Source organism: Theropithecus gelada, chromosome 11 (assembly GCF_003255815.1).
Source record: "Theropithecus gelada isolate Dixy chromosome 11, Tgel_1.0, whole genome shotgun sequence".
Taxonomy (NCBI): domain Eukaryota; kingdom Metazoa; phylum Chordata; class Mammalia; order Primates; family Cercopithecidae; genus Theropithecus; species Theropithecus gelada.
Window position 1 is genome coordinate 16,114,705 of NC_037679.1, and position 22,516 is coordinate 16,137,220.

Here is a 22,516-nt window from a genome sequence, read left to right on the forward strand (position 1 = left end):
TGCTACTACAACAACAGGCAGCATAAATCTCAGGTCAGAAATGCAATCACAAAGAAGTATAAGTTCATGGAAACTTGACAGCTGAATGAGCACCCAGAGGCATGAAGATAACCTGGAGCCTATTTCCTGGCAATGCAAATTGTGGCTGCTGCATAACTACAAATTCTGTATCAAGAAACTACATAGTTCCAGGGCTTAAAAATTACCCAGATTTGGGGGAGTATGGGTGGTGAGAAAAGGCTGAAATGGACAGAACAAGTAGACAAAGGGAGGGAAAGGAAAAGGACACAGTTTCTTGATTTCATAGCAACTCAAAGATACGTGACCCAATGACAGGAAAAATGGAGAACTTGTAAAAAGCATCCAAATCCCCTAAACAAGATGACTTCTCCTAGCTAGCAGGAATAATGCTACTCTGAACATACATAGTTCACAGGTAAGGGAACTGACCCTTCCTGAAAGGTCAAAGGCAGGGCAAGGAAGAATGGGAAGAGAAGAATACGAATGTTTTTTAAGATGGAATTGAAAGTTGAATATAATAAAAAGCCCAACACACCTCACCTGCAGAAGAGCCTACAAGCATGTTCCTAAAGGCAAATAGGACTTTCCATCATATGTATGAGAACTAAATCAAAGCTTAAAACAGCAGCTCCTGGGGCTTTAATGGATAATCCATATTAATAAATATGTAGGGGCCTAGGGGGCGTGCGTGTCACTCTGGAGCACTTGCTGGTTCTGGAACATGAGTTTGTTACGTTTTAAAAAGACATTCATGGCCGGGCGCGGTGGCTCAAGCCTGTAATCCTAGCACTTTGGGAGGCCGAGACGGGCGGATCACAAGGTCAGGAGATCGAGACCATCCTGGCTAACACGGTGAAACCCCGTCTCTACTAAAAACTACAAAAAACTAGCCGGGCGAGGTGGTGGGCGCCTGTAGTCCCAGCTACTCGGGAGGCTGAGGCAGGAGAATGGCGTGAACCCGGGAGGCGGAGCTTGCAGTGAGCTGAGATCCAGCTACTGCACTCCAGCCCGGGCGACAGAGCGAGACTCCGTCTCAAAAAAAATTTAAAAAAAAAAAAAAACACTTTGGGAGGCCGAGACGGGTGGATCACGAGGTCAGGAGATCGAGACCATCCTGGCTAACACGGTGAAACCCCGTCTCTACTAAAAACTACAAAAAACTAGCCGGGCGAGGTGGTGGGCGCCTGTAGTCCCAGCTACTCGGGAGGCTGAGGCAGGAGAATGGCGGGAACCCGGGAGGCGGAGCTTGCAGTGAGCTGAGATCCGGCCACTGCACTCCAGCCCGGGCGACAGAGCAAGACTCCGTCTCAAAAAAAAAAAAAAATAAAAAAAAAATAAAAAAAAAAAAAAAATAAAAAAATAAAAAAAAAAAAAAAAAAAAAGACATTCATTTAAAATACAAAACAATAAAAATCTATTTTCCTCCCAAAACAGTTAAATCAATAATTATTCTAAAGTCAATGAAATAAAAGCTAGAGTGAAAGAGGCTCAGATTTGTGGATTTCTCTCTGGAAGATGCAGCCTATAATCAAAAAGCATTCCTGCACTTAACAACAGTTCTTACTTTGGAGAGCCAGTGAAAGAAATGCCATGATTGAATCAACTTTCAAAAAGGAACTAGAATGCCATGCTAGCTGTGGCCATCCAATTTCTCTGGGAACATAAAAGTGGGCTGTTAGCTTAACCAATGGGAAGTGAACTACCATAGCATTCACTACCTTATCCACTCTCCTTCCTCAGGGATCCCATAGAGACCTCCCATTTCCAAAGGGAGGCCTTTTTAGGCCTCTTATTTCAGTGGGAGAATTTCTACCCTATCTCACTGTTTCAAAGGGTTGAAAGCAATTGCACAACACACGCAACACGGACCAAGGCACCAAGCCAGTCCACATAAAGATAACTGACCACCACCTAGGTTAGAAAGTTGTTCTGTGTGATAGCAGGACACCGAGAATATGAGTCCTCCTCCTCAGAGGATGCTTCCTCATAGATTTCATCCTGGGCAATAATGCTCCCTAATCCATACTCCTGCTCATGGACAGAAACTTCATTTGGCGTGAGGTGGGAAGAGCCTTCCACAAAGTCAGCAAATCTGGAAGAGAGAAGATAATACTCATTAGAAATATGCCTTCTGTCCTTCTGGTTTTCTTTCAAAATAAGAACAAATTAAAGCCTTCGATATGCTCACAACACAAATTATATTGAGTCTAGCCAACATCCTTGTCCTTACTCTGGCAGGTAAGTAGACTAAAGCATGAAGTTAAGGAGAAAAGGAAAGCTGGGATCATAGGCCAATACCCCTGCAACTCCATCCTGCTTAATAAGCACTTGCCTATCCTTTCTAATTATGAAAGTGCCAAGGTTCCTTTAGTCATCTGTAATCCCGATAAGAGAAGATTAAGGGGCATTACACAGTTATTCACGTTTATGGCCCTATAAACTTTATACCATCATGATTCCAAATTGAAGCTTCACATACTCATTGGTATAGTTGCCCCCAACTAAAAAGTGGGTGGAGAGGAACCCTACCAACTCAGGGAGCAATGCAAAACTTTCAGAAAGGAAACTTAATATGGTACTGGAGTCTTCCCATCTTAATGCTACAATCAAAGCTAGAGTAGATAGTTCCCTGAGGAAACAGGTTACTGCTTAATGTGTGATTATATATCTACCTTTCTCTTGACTACTTGAAGATTAACAGGAAAACAAAGGTCACAAGTGCATGATTCTCTAGAGGTACGATCTCTGGTAGAACTCAAGGTCACAATTACCCTGATAGATGTTTGGTATATCTGGCCAAGAGTGTACCTTTTTGGAGACTGGATTCGAGAAACAGTCTTCCAAGCAGAGCAGTCTGGACTGTTACAAAATTCTCGGAGCTCTTCTAAAGCCTTTCGGGTTTCTACCTCTCCTTGTATCCGATACTCTTCTTCTGTCAGGAGACGAGGGGGGACAGGCTTTTCTGTTGCCTTATACACCTTTCTGTGCTCACCAAAATAACATTATGAATCATTAATCAGTAATCTTACTTCTAGCTCCCTTCAGTGGGCCAAGCATACAGCAGACAGCCTGAACATTAAGAGTCATCACTCCTAAAAATTCCATAGACATCTTCAGTTATAATGAACGCCTGACATATTAGACTATGAATGACAACTCATAGGCGACAGAGCGAGACTCCATCTCAAAAAAAAAAGTGATATAATTTGCACCACCTTGTGGTAACAGGAACACACGACATTTTACTAGACGTTTTTATTTTATATAAAATGACTAGAATAAAAATATAAAAATGCCTATAGAAAGTGAAAAATTATTTACAGTCAATATTATCCACTAATGTGAATAAACTCACTTTATTTTTCAATAAATGATAAAATACTTATTTTTTAATAGATGGGAAAATAACAAGAAAATTATGGTATAAGATTGTGGTCCTAGCAGGGCGCAGTGGCTCACGCCTATAATCCCAGCACTTTGGGAGGCCGAGGCAGGCAGATCACCTGAGATCAGGAGCTGGAGATCAACCTGACCAACACGGAGGAACCTGTCTCTACTAAAAATACAAAATTAGCCGGGCGTGGTGATGCACGCCTGTAATTCCAGCTACTCCGGAGGGTGAGGCAGGAGAATCGCCTGAACCAGGCAGGCGGAGGTTGCAGTGAGCCGAGATCATGCCACTGCACTCCAGCCTGGACAACAAGAGCAAAACTCCGTCTCAAAAAAAGGCCAGGCACGGTGGCTCATGCCTGTAATCCCAGCACTTTGGGAGGCCAAGGCAGGCGGATCACAAGGTCGAGATTGAGACCATTCTGGCCAACACAGAGAAACGCCATCTCTACTAAAAATACAAAAATTAGCTGGGCGTGGTGGCATGTGCCTGTAATCCCAGCTACTCAGGAGGCTGAGGCAGGAGAATCGCTTAAACCCGGGAGGCGGAGGTTGCAGTGAGCTGAGATTGTGCCACTGCACTCTAGCCTGGTGACAGAGCAAGACTCCTTCTCAAAAAAAAAAAAAACAAAAAAGATTGTGGTCCAATAACTTGATTTCCCAGACTGAAGGTATCACCTTGACTATCTATAATAGACAACTTCAGGACCTAGGAACATTCCGTATTTATTTTGCAAGGTGACAAAACATGCTACGAATTACATCTTAAAATAAGACTAAGACCTCCAGAGCAATCTGAAAGCCACTGAGAAATAGTCTGAAATGGGCCGGGTGAGGTAGCTCACACCTATAATCCTAGCACTTTGGGAGGCTGAGGAGGGCAGATCACCTGAAGTCAGGAGTTTGAGACCACCCTGGCCAACATGGTGAAACCACATATCTGTTAAAAATACAAAAATTAGACAGGCATGGTGGCGCCCGCCTGTATTCCCAACTACTCGGGAGGCTGAGGCAGGAGAATCACTTGAACCCGGGAGGCGGAGGTTGCAGTGAGCCAAGATCACACCACTGTGCTCCAGCCTGGGTGACAGAGCAAGACACTGTTTAAAAAAAAAAAAAAAAAAAACTGAACCCAGGAGACCTCAATGAGCATATAGTATAAAAGCGATATAATTTGTGGCCGGGTGTGGTGGCTCACGTCTGTAATCCCAGCACTTTGTAATTCGAGCACTTTGGGATTGCCTCAGCACTTTAGGAACCCCTGACATTTGAGGTCAGGAGTTCAAGACCAGCCTGGTCAACATGGTGAAACCTACTAAAAATACAAAAATTAGCTGGGTGTTGTGGTGCATGCCTGTAATCCCAGCTACTCAGGTGGCTGAGGCATGAGAACCGCTTGAACTCAGGAGGTGGGGATTGCAGTGAGCCGAGATCACGCCACTGCACTCCAGCCTGGGCGACAGAGCAAGACTCCATCTCAAAAAAAAAGTGATATAATTTGCACCACCTTGTGGTAACAGGAACACATGACATTTTACTAGATGTTTTTTATTTTATATAAAATGACTAGAATAAAAATATTAAAATTCCTATAGAAAGTAAAAAAAAAAAATAGACTCGGGAAGGAACAAAGGTGGAAGTCCAACACAATGACTTTTCCTTAACGAAGAAGCTCCCAGGTCAATACCTCTGTATCCTCTTGCTGCAACTGCATCCCACACTGTACCTGTCAATATTAAGTTACATTGCCTTTCATTCACCTGTAGGTGATGTACAGCCACTGAATAGGGTATTCCAGGTTCTTAGTACACAGAGCAATGATGATAATGGCAAGGGCAATATGTGGTATCTGGATGCCAGAATACATGAAACACAGGCCCATTAGCTGCAAGGTCCAGGTCAGCAGGTTGATACTTCGTTCATTCTCCAAGGGCCCATACTTGTAACACACTGCAAAACTCATGAATCCAACTGTGAGGACATAACCTATGAGAAGAGTTATCAGAAGACATTCTTTTTCATCTATACTTGGTAAAAATAATTTGTGTGGGAAGCAGTAGTAAATTTACTATATAGCACCAATTGAACCGGGAAATCAGATTTTTACTTAATTATTCACACTTTTTTCTTAGAATACATTTCTCTAAGTTTCTATCCTTTCTGCTGTCCTAAATTTATTCGGTTCAAACAGAACATTAAAGTTATATGTCAAACAACCCTGAAATAGTCTATTTTAAAAACCAATATATGGAAATCCAGATTAATCACCCCTCAAAGGATAAATCAAAGGTTACTATCTATAGGACCAAGGATTTTTACTTTGTAAATAAAATCTACAGCAGTTCATTCAGAAATGAAGCAGAAAAAAATTTACTGCAGAGTCCTTTACTTAAGGTCCCCAAGTATATTTAAAATATGATTCCATTAATAAGGTCAATTTACAGCTTTTCAGAAAAATGTTTATTGTGTAAAGAAAGGTATATTTATGAATACCAATAAATGACATCTTCTCCTTAATAGTACCATTCTAATTTAAGAGAAGGTGATAATCGTAGAGGGGTCAGAAATAAGTGAAAAACTATGATTTTTAAAAGTTTTAAAAAATGACATGAACTATTAAATCCCACAAGCAGGTAAAATATTTTCATGATTAAATTAACTGAAACAGCCTATAAACATACAAAAGGAAAGCAAAACCGACAACACTTACTTAAAAGATACTGCCAGTAACACCTCCAGATCTCTTGTAAATTTTTAAAAACTAGTTGAATGAGGTACAGAGAAAAAGACCAGCCTCCCACCAGGATGACGTAAATGGGACTTTTCTAAGACAGAGAGTAGAAGTGAAAGCAAAAAGTTACAACAGGCTTTCCATACATAAAAGAAGCAAAATGGAACTATGATTTTTTTTAAAAAAAATTCAACCTACTCAAAATGCACAAAAAACACTTCTCTTAAAAAGATGTCCTTTATACTTAAAATGGTACAGTCTGCAAGGAACACTGGGAAGATGACATGCTAAATAACTTAAAAGCCTGGCTATATAATTAAAAAACAGGAAGGAGACTTTAACCCCCCTCCGAGCACAGGATTTTATATAAAAAGAAAAAATTTGTAATCAGGCTCCAAGTTTCATCGTGGAAAGTACCTTTCTGAATCAAGGAGAGTAGGACATTGACTCATCAGCCATCAATACACATTTTCAGTTTTCTAAGATTACCCAGGAAAACAGTCCTTCAGCTACCCAAATTCATTCTAGCTGCACATGAAGATTCTGATACTTACCTTAGGCATAAACTTAGATAGTATAAAAATGATGATTAGTAGAGAGGCCACAATTCCCACACTCATCCCAGTGGAGTAGTAGAAAATTTGACTTCTGCAGAAAAAAAAATGTATTTCATGACCATATGTATGTATTTCATACATAGTACTGTTGAAACTAGGACAACTAACCTAGCCAAAAGATTTTAAAAGGTACAAGATTAGAGCAGTACAAGCAAACATCAGAAACATTTCCAATTTGGTTCCAGACCACTGCAACAAACCAAATACTGCAATTGCAATAAGTAAGTCATACAAATTTTTTGGTTTCCCAGTGCATATAAAAATCATGTTTACCCTATATTAGAGTGTATTAAGTATACAACAGCATTATGTCTTAAAAATATATATTCCTTAATTAAAAATGCTTTGCTAAAAACTGCTAAAGATCATCTACGCCTTCAGTGAGTCATCATTTTTTTGCTGGTGGAGGGTCTCACTTCCATGTTGATGGCTGTTGACTGATGAAGGTGGTAGTTTCTGAAGACTGGAGTGACTGTGGCAATTTCTTAAAATACAATGAAGTTTGCTGCACTGGCTCCTCCTCCTTTCATGAAGATTTCTCTAAAGCATGCAATACTGTCTTGATAGCATTTCACCACAGAACTTCTTTTAAAATTGGAGTCAATCCTCCAACAGCATTAACCCTTAACAAGAGGATCACCCCTCCTTTGAAGCTAGGCACTGACTTCTCTCTCACCATGAAAGTCCTCAATGGCATCTTCTTCCAGTATAAGGCTATTTTGTCTACATTGAGGAGCTCTTTAATTGTAGCCACTTTCAACAATTATCTTAGCTAGATCTTCTGAACAACTTGCTACAGCTTCTGTATCAGTGCTTGCTTCATCTTTTTTTTTTTTTTTTTAAGACAAGGTCTCACTGTGTTGCCCAAGCTGGGGTGCGATGGTGTGATCATGGCTCACTGCAGCCTTGATCTACTGGGCCCAGGTGATTCTCCCACCTCCGCCTTCCAAGTAGCTGGTACCATGACTGACTTTTTTGTATTTTTTGTAAAGGCAGGGTTTCACCATGTTGCTCAGGCTGGTCTTGAACTCCCTGGGCTCAAGTGATCTGCCCGCCTCAGCCTCCCAAAGTGCTGAGACTACAGACATGAGCCACCACGCCCAGCCTACCTTGCACTTTTATGTAATGAAGACAGCTTCTTTCCTTAAATCTCATGAGCCAAGAACCTTCCTTCACTAGCTGTAAACTTTTCTTCTGAGGTTCCCTCACCTCTCTCAGCCTTCACAGAATTGAAGAGAGTTAGGGTCCTGCTCTGGATCAGGCTTTAGCTTTAAAAAAGTTGTATCTGGTTTAATCTTCTCAACAGCCAACTAAAACTCTCTTCATATCAGCAATAAGGCTGTTTCACTTTCTTATCACTTGTGTGTTCCCTGAAGCAACACTTTTAATTTCCCTCAAGAACTTTCCCTCTGCATTCACAACTTGGCTAACTACTTGGGACAAGAGGTCTAGCTTTTAGTCTATTTTGGCTTTTGCTGTCCTCACTAAGCATAATCAGAGAGATGTATGACTCTTCCTTTCACTTGAAGACTTACTATCTACTCTAAGGTTATTAATTGGCCTAGTTTCAATATTGCTGTTTCTCAGGGAATATGGAGGCCCAAGAAGAAGGGAGACAGGGGAATAACCAACTGGTGGAGTTGTTAGAACACCCATGACATTTACTAAGTTCACTGTCTAATATGGTTTGGCTGTGTCCCCACCCAAATCTCATCTTGAATTGTAGCTCCCATCATTCCCACATGTTGTAGGAGGGACCTGGTAGGAGATAATTGAATCATGGGGGGAGTTTCCCTCATACTGTTTCTCATGGTAGTGAATAAGTCTCATGAGATCTGACGGTTTTATAAGGGGTTTCCCCTTTCACTTGGGTCTCATTCTCCCTTGCCTGCCGCCATATAAGATGTGCCTTTTGCATTCTGCCATGATTGTGAGGCCTCCCCAGCCATGAGGAACTATGAGTCCATTAAACTTCTTTTTCTTTATAAATGACCCAGTCTCGGGTATCTTTATCAACAGCATGAACTAATATAGTGTCTTACATGGACATGTGGTACCCCAAAATAACTGCAACAGCAGCATCAAAGATCACTGATCATGGATCACCATAACAGTTATAATCATATGAAAAAGTCTAAAATATTATAAGAATTACTAAAATGTGACACAGAGACCCCAAGTGAGCACATGCTATTGGGAAAATGGTGTGGTAGACTTGCTTGACCCAGGGTTGCCAGGAACCTTCAATTTGGAAAGAAATGCACTATCTGTGAACCACAATAAAGTACAATAAACTGATGTGTGCCTATATTTGCCCAAAACTTGAGGTCAGAGAACTGTAGAGACTGACGCTATGTAGTTACTATCAGATTATGAAGATTAGTATTCAAGGGCTTCCCTCATATATTTCCCAATAATGAGCCTCTGTGTAATGTCCTATTCCCATCTCCATCATCTCTCCCAACCCGATTATTATTTTTTCTTTTCTAAGACAGGGTCTCACTCTGTCACCCAGGCTGGAGTGCAGTGGTGCGATCACAGATCACTGCAGCCTCAACCTCCCAGGCTCAAGTGATCCTCCTACTTCACACTCCCAAGTAGCTGGGACTACTGGCACGCACAACCAGGCCTGGCTAATTTTTGTATTTTTTTGTAGAGGCAGGGTCTCACTATGTTGCCTAGGTTGGTCTCAAACTCTTGGGCTCAAGTCATCCTCCCCCCTTCAGCCTCCCAAAGTGCTAGGATTACAGGTGTGAGCCACCACAACCAGCCCCCTATTCCAGATTTTTTTCTACCAGTTATTCCCCCCTCACTGTTTCTCCCAGCATCCCCAAAATAAGGAACAACTTCCAGCAACCCCACTCCAGCCCAACTTCAAACTCCAATTGTTAATCTTTCATTCACTATTCCACAAATACTTTTTACTTGTATACAAACTTAATGCTGATTTTACCTTCACTCAATGTTTATTTAGTTACCTATATATTTTCTTCATATTTGTACATGTCAGTCTCACCTGTCTTAACTAGTAGGTTCTTAAAGGAAGAAAATGAATAAGCACTTGATTTTCATTTTTTTGAAACAGGGTCTCCCCTCTGTGGCCCAGCTTGGAGTGCAATGGTGTGATCTCGGCTCACTGCAACCTCCGCCTCCAGGCTCAAGCAGTTCTCGTGCCTCAGCCTCCTGAGTAACTGGGATCACAGGCACATGCCACTACACCCAGCTAATTTTTGTATTTTTTGTAGACACAGGGTTTTACCATGTTGCCCAGGCTGAGCAGTTGATATTTGTCTCTTTTTTTTTTTTAAAAAACGGAGTCTCGCTCTGTTGCCCAGGCTGGAGTGCAGTGGCGCGATCCCGGCTCACTGCAAGCTCCACCTCCCGTGTTCACGCCATTCTCTTGCCCCATCCTCCCAAGTAGCTGGGACTACAGGCACCTGCCACCACGCCCGGCTAATTTTTTTGTATTTTCAGTAGAGATGGGGTTTTACCGTGTTAGCCAGGATGGTCTCGATCTCCTGACCTCGTGATCCACCCACCTCGGCCTCACAAAGTGCTGGGATTACAGGCGTGAGCGACCGCGCCCAGCCGGTATTTGTCTCTCTACGTCTGAACAAAATGAAACTCATCAACCCATGGACCTGTAAAGATGACACCTTAACACATTACTTCTAGCAATGGAAAGGGTGATGATGTTCCATTTCACTGTATTGGCTAACTCCTATCAACCCAATGATAGGCCAACCTAATGTGGGAATTTCATTACTGTCAATATTGTTCAAATAAGAAAAAACAAAAATCATAATTCACATTAAAGTATTTTTTAAACTATCCAAGCAGGCAACAGCCAAGCCATAAAGATCCTGGAAATGGGAATGGCAGTACTTAATAGTTATTATAAAACCCAAGCAGGATAGGTATGAGCCGTGTCATTCTACACACTAGCCTTGGAACCTACCTGCTCAGCAAGTCTCCACAAAAAAATAGCATAAGTCCAAGAAGGAAAACAAGAAAGAGTTTGGGATCAAATCCTGAAATAAATAAAGATTTTTGCTTAATAAGGGAACAAAACAGCTTAAGGCATTATAGAATAAAAGACAATGTTGGCACTATTGGTCAGCTACAGTAAAAATAAATGCGAACAGCCCACCTAAAAAGCATTTAAATTCCACCTAAAGCCTGGGCACCCTTCCAGTGTATAATTAGGTCTCTGTCTAACCTGTATTTGCCTGATGATCTTACTTTTATTTCGGCTAAGGTTAAAACAAACTCAAGCTTCATTTTGGACAAAGCTAGACACAGTACCATCAGCAATTCATGCAATCACCCACTAGGGGTCTCTATCACTCTGGCTTTCAAGCTTTAAGTCACACTCACAGTCATGGAACTCAGCAGATTTGCCCAGAACTCCCAGAACTGTGGGTCAGGGCCTTGTGTTGTTCTCTAACTGGCTGCTTTTCTTGCCCAACAATACCACCTACTTCCCTTTGCTACAGAGCACTGTGCTGGAAAAGCCTACACGCAAATACATCTCACTCAGGACCAGGGGGCCCTTGCAAAGGCCCCTCGGTGGCATACCAGATACTCCCACAGCTTTCACATTCAACAGCTCTACGGGAGGCCCACAAACAGAACAGGAGCAGCAGGAATCAGTAAATGTAGAAGGAACGTCAAAAAACAAGCCAACCCTACATAACCAAAGAACCCTAAGACAAATGGAAGGGCACAACCTATTTCATACTAAACCTAGAAACATTTCTACTACTTACAACATCCCAGGACCCTGTGTAGTAACCAAGGGGAAACAAAGTCAGAGAGAATTCAAGAGGATCCATCTCCTCTGAAACTTTCTCAGTCATCTTCAGAAAAGAGAAAACTTCTCCCAGTTCCACTGAGTAAGTTTTAAACTGCAGTGGTCTTCATCTTTATTTATAGTTCCATGAATACACTTTTTACTTGTGAATGATTAATATTCAGTTTTACCTTTCTTCAATTTTTATTAACCATTCATGTCTTTAAATATAGGCATGTACACATCGGATAGTTACCTTTGTCTAGAAGTGTCCAGAAGGCAGAACACATCTATCTGATTTACTCTTAAGAGTATTTGGCATATATGCTCAGGGCCATTAGCAGCACATTGTAATTATGAATAAAAGTCTTCACAGTTCCAGGTAAGGAAGTACTCAGAATTTCCTGAGGTGGAGTTTCAATTCTAGGCCTAAAGTGTCTGATATGGAGTGAAGTCTCCATGAACTGTTTGGAGCAGTGGTATACTCAGGGTTATAATCAGAACCCAACTGGAGATGTCTTGGGCTGACTTCTCAGTCTCACTAATTATACCCTTCAGAACTCAGTCCTTATCACTACAGAATCCATCAGAAAAACAGAGGTGAGACTTACTCCGGATCACAATGACACTGTACTTGGTGTCCTTCTCTATAATTTCAACTTTGAGGCAGGTTTTCGTGCTGTATAGACCCACGTTAACATAGGTGTCATTCAATTTCTCCTTTAAAAAGGAGGAAAAAAAGTTCCAGATACTAAACTGCTCTAGCTCCTTCAGTTTATCCTCATTCTCCACCTGCGTGACTCGAATCAATTTGGAACTATTTACTCGGATCTGTAACACAAATAAAATCAGGATGAGAAAAAAGTAAGTAGGAATTTTAATTTTTCACAAACACAATTTTTTTAAAACCCTCAGAGTAAACAACTAAATCAGTAATAGTGTCAGTTTTCCACAAGGCTTATCAGAAATATAGAAATACAGAGGCTAAAACATAATTGGGCAAGTAACACTGCACATGTTAGAGAGACAGCTGTTAGAATACCTTCTTGTTAACACGACCTGAATCTACTATTAGGTCGTTCTGACCTAGAACGTAGAACATAGAGGAAAAAAGGCTTCCAAGCTGAAAGAGTTATCAATACAGCTATTTATTAGAGATCACACAAAGCAAAGGTCTATAATATTAAGAAAATTGCCAGGCATAAACTGCCCCAGAAGACTAAAAACGTTTTCCATAATGACAGGCTGAGTTCAATCCATTGTCACAAGTCACTGATTATGAGTAAATGTTGGTTATAATGTGCCCCAGATGGAGTATCACTTTTTTATCAGATAATTTTTTTTTTTTTTGAGACGGAGTCTTGCTCTGTCGCCCAGGCTGGAGTACAGTGGCATGACCTCGGCTCACTGCAACCTCCGCCTCCTGGGTTCAAGTGATTCTTCTGCCTCAGCCTCCTGAGTAGCTGGGACTACAGGGTGCATGCCACCACCCTCGGCTAATTTTTGTATTTTTAGTAGAGACAGGGTTTCACCATATTGGCCAGGCTGGTTTCGAACTCCTGACCTCAAGTGATTCACCCGCCTCAGCTTCCCAAAGTGCTGGGATTATAGGCATGAGCCACCGTGCCCAGCTTATCAGACTTTTTTTTTAAATAATTTTTTTAAAAAACCCACAAGTCGGTCAGGCACGGCCCCCAGCTACTCAGGAAGCGGAGGTTGCAGGGAGCTGAGGTCGTGCCACTGCACTCCCTCCCGCCTGGGTGACAGAGCAAGACTCCGTCTGAAAAAAAAAAAATCCACAAGTCCACCCTATGTTTTTGATGTGAACAACAAATGCCCTTATCAGTAACTATGCTTATAACAACTACATTTCTGAAAGGACTCATTTTGTTCAATCACTGTTACTGCCAGACACTCCTGTTCGCCAGGTGACTTAACAGTGTTATGAAACAAATGAGACCAAAGTCATTCTTCAGCTCTGGGGGTTTATGAAATACCTCATGTAGAATCAGAATAGGAACAGCGGGGCAAAAGAGTTTACATCCTGACAGGCACATAACAGTTTCCAGCCCAAAGAAGGCATAAGACCTTTAAAAAGAAAGAGGAGGGCTGGGTGTGATGGCTTGTGCCTATAATCCCAACACTTTGGGAGGCCGAGGCGGGCAGATCACTTGAGGTCAGGAGTTTCAGAGCAGCCTGGCCAACATGATGAAACCCCATCTCTGCAAAAAATACAAAAAAATTGGCCAGGTGTGGTGGCGCGTGCCTGTAATCCGAGCTACTCGGGAGGCTGAGGCAGGAGAATCGCTTGAACCCGGGAGGCGGAGATTGCAGTGAGCCAAGATGGTGCCACTGCACTCCAGCCTGGGCAACAGAGGGAGACTGCCTCAAAAAATAAAAAATAAAAATAAAAAAAGCAAGAGGGGTGTGTGTGTGTGTACACATACTTACTGCAAAATGAAGGACAAGAAAATGAAGCAGTTTCTTTGGGAAAAGGAGGGAAAAGGAAAGGAAGTTTACCCTGGAATACTGTAATCTACTTGAGGGAGCAGAGGGGAATACAAAGTAGGCATAAATGCTTATTGATGAAAACACAACTCAGGATAATCTCAACCCTAACAAGATTGTTAACATTTTTTTTTAAGTATGTGAAAGGGAGAAAAGTGTCAAAATACTCATTAATCACCGACAGACAGAAATTTACAGAAGCTGCCCCTGCCAGAGGATTCCAAGTTATTACCTGTATCCGTGTCCATATATCATGCCATTTTGGAATAAGCACATTTGTGTAACAGAATTGTTGGCTGGCACGCTTTTCACAAACTTGGGATTCCTGAAGCATGACCACATTTACATCAATTTCAGCTTTATGCAAAGAAAGGAAACAAGAATTAAACATAACAAGCTAATAACTATAACTCATTTCATGAAAAAGATTAAACTAACCACTTTCCTAAACTTTGGGTTAAAACATTAGCCAGACTGAGAAATAAGGGAAAAAACTGAGAAGAAAGAACAACTAAGGCAGAGTCTTATTTCTGTTGTTTAATTATTTAAATATTACACAGTCATTCAGTCAGACAAGTAATAATAAAAACTACTATTAAGTACCTATTAAGACAGTATGCTGCCAGGCACAGTGGCACATGCCTATAATCCCAGCACTTTGGGAGGCCGAAGTGGGCGGATCACCTGAAGTCAGAAGTTTGAGACCAGCCTGACCAATATGGAGAAACCCCGTCTCTACTAAAATACAAAAACATTAGCCAGGCATGGTGGCACATGCCTCTAATCCCAGCTACTCGGGAGGCTGAGGCAGGAGTATCGCTTGAACTTGGGAGGCAGAGATTTCGGTGAGCGAAGATCATGCCATTGCACCCCAGACTGGGCAACAAGAGCAAAATTCTGTCTCAAATAAATAAATAAATAAATAAATAAATAAATAAATAAATAAATAAGACAGTATGCTGTCTCATTTAATGCTCCCAACAATGCTATGAGGTAAGCACTCTCATAATCCCTATTTCATAAATGAGGAACGGATGTATAAGAAAGATTAATTTGCTCCAAAATCACACAAGTAGTAAATAGCCTATCTGAGATTCACCCCCAGGTCTGACTATGGTCTAGATATACTTCCTGTCCTATAAAGGAATAGTTAAAGTAAGCTAAAATACTCCATCTGTTGATTTTCTCTATCCCTTTCCTGAGTGGAACAGAATTGGCAAGTTTTTTCTTTTTTTTAAGACAGGGTCTGGCTCTGCTGCTCAGGCTGGAGTAGTTATGTGATCATAGCTCATTGCAGCCTCAAACTCTTGGGCTCAAACAATCCTCCCACTTTAGCCTCCCAAGCAGCCAAGACTACAGGTACACGCCACCACACCCAGCTAGCTTTTTTTTTAGAGAGACAAGGTCTTACTATGTTGCCCAGGCTGGTCTTGAACTCCTGGCTTAAAGCAATCCTCCCACACTGGCCTCCCAAAGCACCCACACTGGCCTCCCAAAGCACTGGGATTACAGATCTGCCACCACACCCAGCGAGCATTTTTTTTTTTTTTCAGACAGCGTCTCCCTCTGTCACCCAGGCTGGAATACAGTGGTGCAATCTTGGCTCATTGCAACCTCTGCCTCCCAGGTTCTATTGATTCTCCCACCTTAGCCTCCTGAGTAGCTGGGATTACAGGCATGAGCCACCTCAACTGGCTAACTTTTTTTTTGTATTTTTGTAGTAGACATGGAGTTTCACCATGTTGGCCAGACATGGTGAACTCCTGGCCTCAACTGATCCACCCACCTCAGCCTGCCAAAGTGCTGGGATTACAGGCGTGAGCCACCACGCCCAGCCAGCAATATTTTTAATATATAGTACTTTAGGAGGATACTAAAAGATTTCAAGGTTGTTTCCTTCCAGCTGTTTTGTCTCACTTCAAGTTTTAAGAGCAGGCAATGATTATATGCAGTCCCTCTGATATACCAAAACAGAAGATTCTCCTCTCAATTTCTATTTAGTATCAGCTTAATTCAAGGTTTAAAAGTGACCACTGTCCAGCCGGGCATGGTGGCTCACACCTGAAATCCCAGCACTTTGGGAGGCCAAGGCAGGCGGATCACTTGAGGTCAGGAGTTCGAAACCAGCCTGGCCAACATGGTGAAACCCTGTCTCTACTACAAATACAAAAAACTCAGCTGGGCGTGGTGGCGGGCGCCTGTAATCCCAGCTTCTCGGGAGGCAGAGGCAGGAGAATCACTTCAACCTGGGAGGGGAAGACTGCAACTGCAGTGAGCAAAGATTGCGCCTCTGCACTCCAGCCTGGGTGACAGCATGACTACGTCTCAAAAAAATAAATTAAATTAAATTAAATAAATAAATAAAAAGTTGGGGCCAGGCATGGTGGTTCACGCCTGTAGTCCCAGCACTTTGGGAAGTCAAGGTGAGGGGATTGCTTGACCTCAGGAGTTTGAGACCAGCCTGGCCAACATGACAAAACCCCATCTCTACAAAAAGAAAAAAGAAAAAAAAATATGGCCAGGCATGGTGGCTCACACCTGTAATCCCAGCAGTTTGGGAGGCTGAGACAGGCAGATCACTTGAGGTCAGGAGTTTGAGACAAGCCTGGCCAACATGGCGAAATCCCGACTGTACTAAAAATACAAAAAAATTACCCGGGCATGGTGGCGCACACCTGTAATCCCAGCTACTCGGAAGGGTGAGGTAGGAGAATCACTTGAATCTAGGTGGCCGAGATGGCGCCACCGCACTCCAGCCTGGGCAACAGAACAAGACTCCATCTCAAACAATTAATAAATAATAAAAATTTAGGCCGGGTACGGTGGCTCAAGCCTGTAATCCCAGCACTTTGGGAGGCCGAGACGGGCAGATCACGAGGTCAGGAGATTGAGACCATCCTGGCTAACACGGTGAAACCCCGTCTCTACTAAAAAAATACAAAAAACTAGCCGGGCGAGGTGGCGGGCGCCTGTAGTCCCAGCTACTCGGGAGGCTGAGGCAGGAGAATGGCGTGAACCCGGGAGGCAGAGCTTGCAGTGAGCTGAGATCTGGCCACTGCACTCCAGCCTGGGCAAAAGAGCGAGACTCCATCTCAAAAAATAATAATAATAATAATAATAACAATAATAAAAATTTATACACAAAGATGTTCACAAACTTACAACACTGAAAAACTAGAAATACCACAAATATCCAATCAACAGTACAAACCACCAATATCCAACCAAATGTTTAACCCAGAAACATTAATAATGATTTTTATCAGGCAGATGACACATGCCTGTAGTCCCAGCTACTTGGGGAGACCGAGATGGGAAGTTACAGTGAGCTATCATTGTGCACTGCATTCTAGCCTGGATGTCACAGCAAAACCATGTCACTAAAAAATAATAAATGAAGGCCAGGCGTGGTGGCTCACACCTGTAATCCCAGTACTTTGGGAGGCTGAGGCAGCTGGACCACCTGAGGTCAGGAGTTTGAGGCCAAGCTAGTCAACATAGTGAAATCCCATCTCTACTAAAAATACAAAATTAGCTGAGTGTGGCTGGGCGTGGTGGCTCATGCCTGTAATCCCAGCACTTTGGGAAGCTGAAGTGGGCGGATCACAAGGTCAGGAGTTTGAGACCAGTCTGGCCAGCCTGGTAAAACCCCGTCTGTACCAAAAATACAAAAAATTAGCCGGGCATGGTGGCGTGCACCTATAATCCTAGTTACTCGGGAGGCAGAGGGAGGGGAACTGCTTGAACCCTGGAGGCTGAGGTTGCAGTGAGCCGAGACTGTGCCATTGCACTCCAGTCTGGGCAACAAGGGCAAAACTCTGTCTAAAAAAAAAAAAAAATTAGCCAAGTATGGTGGCACACGCCTGTAGTCCCAGCTACTTGGGAAGCTGAAATGGGAGAATGGCTTGAAACCAGAATCAAGACTGCACCACTGCACTCCGGCCTGGGCGAGACAGAGCAAGACTATGTCTCAGGGGAAAAAAAAGAGAAAAAATTAAATGAAGATTTGCCCATATATTGGAATGTAATACAAGTAAGACAACATTTATAAAGAATTTTAATGCCAGGTGTGGGGGCTCACGCCTGTAATCCCAGCACTTTGGGAGGCCGAGGCAGGCGAATCATCTGAGGTCAGGAGTTCGAGAACAGCCTGGCCAACATGGTGAAACCCCCGTCTCTACTAAAAATACAAAAAAAAATTAGCCGGGCGTGGTGGCGGGCGCCTGTAATCCCAGCTACTCAGGAGGCTGAGGCAGGAAAATCATTTAAACCCAGGAGGCGGAGGTTAAAGTGAGCTGAGATTGCACCATTGCACTCCAGCCTGGGCAACAAGAGCAAAACTCCATCTCAAAAAAAAAAAAACAAAAAAAAAAACCCAACCAACCAAACAACAAACTAACAAAAAAAAAAGAATTTTAAATTACGTGGGAAAATTATTGTACTACAAAATCAAACGATAAAACTATCTCTGGTAACAACTGGCAGCCTCCAGGGAAGAGAACTAGAGTACTGACTGGGTACAAATTATCAATTCATAAAAAATTAAAAATATGTGGAAAAAGATCAGAAGAAAATGTGCTATTTTAAAATAGATTGCTTCTGAATGGATTAACAGTGAGGTTTCTGCCTACTTCTTTATACTTAATTGTACCTTGCCAAATCATCTAAAATAAACATGCATTATTGTGGCCGGGCACAGTGGTTCATGCCTGTAATCCCAGCACTTTAGGAGGCCGAGGCGGCCGGGCGTGGTGGCGGGCGCCTGTAGTCCCAGCTACTAGGGAGAATGGGGCAGGAGAATGGCATGAACCCGGGAGGTGGAGCTTGCAGTGAGCGGAGATCGTGCTACTGCACTCCAGCCTGGGTGACAAACAAACAAACAAACAAACATGCCTTATTTTTACAATCAAATTTCTTTTTTTTTTTGAGTCAGAGTTTCGCTCTTGTTGCCCAGGCTATAGTGCAATGGCGTGATCTTGGCTCACCACAACCCCTGCCTCCCAGTTTCAAGTGATTCTCCTGCCTCAGCCTTCCTGAGTAGCTGGGATTACAGGTGCGCGCCACGTCCGGCTAATTTTATATTTTTAGTAGAGATGGGGTTTTTCCATGTTGGTCAGGCTGGTCTCGAACTCCCAACCTCAGATGATTCGCCCGCCTTGGCCTCCCAAAGTGCTGGGATTACAGGCGTGAGCCACCGCGCCCAGCTACAATCAAATTTTTCAAAAAAAATTTCCAGTGAGAAGGAACTCTCTACATTTTGAAGTACTCCATTCTAACTTTAGGTAACGTCTGAGTTTTAGAAAGTTCTTGTCTAATTCCATGATTGCTCTTCCTAGCTGCCACCAGTCTATCAGGCAGCACTGAACAAACGTAACCCCTTGAGTTTACTCTTCTCCAAGCCAAGAAGTCTCTGTTCCTCTCCTCATTTAAGAAACTTAGAGAGAGACTGCTAATTGAGTGCTTACTATGTAGGAGCATTTTTGCCTATATTTTCTCTTTTCTTCACAACTCACTACCCCATTTATTAAGAAGTTTATTCACATCATGGCCCTTCGAATGCTATCCTGGGCCCTCTTCTAAGGATGCTGAGACCACCTTAAAGCTGTAAGGATAATCACCAAGTGGCAGCATGAGATAGGCAGGAACCAAAGGGAGAGGTGAAAAAGAGCATGGCCAAATGTGGTGGCTCACTACTGTAATCCCAGCACTTTAGGAGGCCGAGGCAGGTGAATTACCTGAGAGACCAGGCTGGCTGGCTAACATGGTGAAACCCCGTTTCTACTAAAAATACAAAAAATTAGCCGGCCGTGATGCCGTGCGTGCCTGTAATCTCAGCTACTTCGGAGGCTGAGGCAGGAGAACCGCTTGAACCCGGTAAGTGGAGGTTGCAGTGAGCCGAGATCGGGCCACTGCACTCTAGCTTGGGCAACAAGACAGAAATTCCTCCGTCTCAACAACAACAAAAAAAGCCGGGCACGGTGGCTCACGCCTGTAATACCAGCACTTTAGGAGGCCCAGGCAGGTGGATCACGAGGTCAAGAGATCAAGACCATCCTGGCCAACACGGTGAAACCCCGTCTCTACTAAATACAAAAATTAGCTGGGTGTGGTGGCACACGCCTGTAGCTCCAGCTACTCGGAAGGCTGAGGCAGGAGACTTGCTTGAACCCGCTTGGGCAACAAGACAGAAATTCCTCCGTCTCAACAACAACAAAAAAAGCCGGGCACGGTGGCTCACGCCTGTAATACCAGCACTTTAGGAGGCCCAGGCAGGTGGATCACGAGGTCAAGAGATCAAGACCATCCTGGCCAACACGGTGAAACCCCGTCTCTACTAAATACAAAAATTAGCTGGGTGTGGTGGCACACACCTGTAGCTCCAGCTACTCGGAAGGCTGAGGCAGGAGACTTGCTTGAACCCGGGAGGCGGAGGTTGCAGTGAGCCGAGATCCTGCCACTGCACTCCAGTCTGGCGACAGAGCGAACTCCATCTCAGGAAAAAAAAAAAAAAAAAGATGGTAATGTGTGTTTATGAGATACTATTATCTTTATTCTCTTGAGCGTCAACTTCCTCCAGTGGATTCTAGAAAACGTCACGTATTTTTCTGTTTTGAATTTAATGATAAGGGGGTAGAAGGAGGTTTTCAGAAACACATTCTAAATTTTCTGGATTGGAGCAGAAGAGTTTCCTTTCCAGTCCAAACTTCATTATCCAGCAGCAGGTACCAAATAAGTGGAATATAATGTAAGTGGAAAGTGGAATAACTTATAATTCACTTATAAGTGGAAAGTGGAATAACTCCAGTTCCGTTCTACAGGGCTGTTAAGAGTCAAGATCTTGGAAGGGCGCAGCGCCTCACGCCTGTAATCCCAGCACTTTGGGAGGCCAAGACGGATGGATCACGAGGTTCAGGAATTCAAGACCACTCTGGCCAACGTGGTGAAACCCCGTTTCTACTAAAAATACAAAAATTAGCCGGGCGCGGTGGCGGGCGCCTGTAATCCCAGCTACTCGGGAGGCTGAAGCAGAATTGCTTGAACCCGAGAGGCGGAGGTTGCAGTGAGCGAGATCGCACCACTGCACTCCAGCCTGGGTGACAGAGCAAGACGCCATTTGCGGGCGGGTGGGGGTGGGGGAAGGAGTCAAAGTTTTACATGAGAAGATAGTAGAGATCACTGCATTTAGGTCAACCACATTCGTTCTGCCACCCGTGCCCTGCGTCCTGACAGAGCATAAGCTCAGATGGTGTTTGCTAATTTGCCGAATGAATGAGATGGTCCTTTTCCCGCGGCAGCTCTGCCTGCCCAGAATGGTCCCCTGGTTTTCTCTTTTAACCAAGAAACTCGAGGAGGCCTCTGCGGCGCGACAGAGCCCCCAGGATCGCTTCTCAATGAGTCTAGGCCTCCCTTCCTGTCTCCGCCAAAGGGCTTCAGGCTCCTCCCCACTCTGGGAAGCTGCCCCAGCCCGCTCCAGGGCCCAGACCCTCAGCCCCGACGCCCACTAGCCCGCCAAGTTTCTTCCACCACATTACGCCGGCGCCCCTCGGTAGAGCCACCGCCTGTCTGCAGAATAACGGCCCGCGCCCTCCAGACAATCCCTTTTCCAAAAATAACCCCCTCGGCACCCGCCCCCTTGGCAGCTGCTGCCCGGGCGGTACCTGTGCCGTAGACCAAGCAGCCGGAGAGGATCAAGAGTAGCCGCACTGTCCTACCGCCCCCGACACCCCAGCCCCAGGGCCCGGGACCAACTGCCGGCGAGACCGCCACTTTCATTCCTCCCGCCATGGTTGCCTCAAGCCGCCTCCTCCTCACGTGCCTTACCCCAGCAACTAACTCTGAACGGGCAGCACCAGCAGCCTATCCTCTACGAAACCCGCCCCTATCAACCAATCGGATGGGCAGAACTTCGAGCACCCGGCTCTCCAAGGGTCCTACGAGTCCCGCCCCTTAGCAACTGAAGAGAGAGGGCGGGAAAAGCAGCTGTCAGCCTATTAGAAAATGGGTTCTCACCCTAGCAGTGGCGACAGGAAGATCCCACCCCGCTAACAACACGCTTCCGTCTTCAGTTTATTTACAACTGGTGTGATTGATGGTAAGCTTAACCAATAGAAAATCGGAATGGGAGAGGCCTTCTTGACCAAACTCGGTATTATCATCAAAGCTGTTTGAAGTTCCTTCGCTTTTCTTTCGGTTACTTTTTATCACGACCTTTCTGTTATGAGACGCCTACAATTGAGATCGCTTTATGAGTAGGGTCCTGATAGGCCATTTTTTAAAGTCGACTGACAAAAGTGTGGTTCTCCAAAATCCTAAAGGATTTAAAATAGAAGTCACAAAAAAGTGTGTGTTGTCAATATTTTATAAGCATAAATATTAGCTTTTAAAAATGTATTCATAGGATTTTTATTTTTGGAAGTAAAATTAATGTTAGGATTAAGAAAGATTTATTTATTCCTC

At 43.6% G+C, this 22,516-nt stretch overlaps 1 protein-coding gene across 2 annotated transcripts; it reads right to left on the reverse strand.

Annotated features, from left to right (window-relative positions):
• Window positions 1-1,405: 1,405 nt before the first annotated feature.
• On the reverse strand, window positions 1,406-21,891 carry NEMP1 (nuclear envelope integral membrane protein 1). Of its 2 annotated transcripts, XM_025402577.1 has the most exons (9): window positions 21,718-21,887; window positions 14,292-14,416; window positions 12,163-12,382; window positions 10,718-10,790; window positions 6,697-6,790; window positions 6,122-6,236; window positions 5,172-5,397; window positions 2,830-3,003; window positions 1,406-2,113 (listed from the first exon to the last, which is right to left on the reverse strand). In XM_025402577.1, the coding sequence occupies exons 1-9, from the start codon at window positions 21,842-21,844 to the stop codon at window positions 1,933-1,935; spliced, it is 1,335 nt and encodes a 444-aa protein (XP_025258362.1). In that variant the 5' UTR covers window positions 21,845-21,887; the 3' UTR covers window positions 1,406-1,932. The 2 variants fall into 2 exon arrangements, with proteins under 2 accessions (XP_025258362.1, XP_025258363.1); XM_025402578.1 differs by lacking the exon at window positions 10,718-10,790 and having other exon boundaries at window positions 12,309-12,382; window positions 21,718-21,891.
• Window positions 21,892-22,516: the final 625 nt, after the last annotated feature.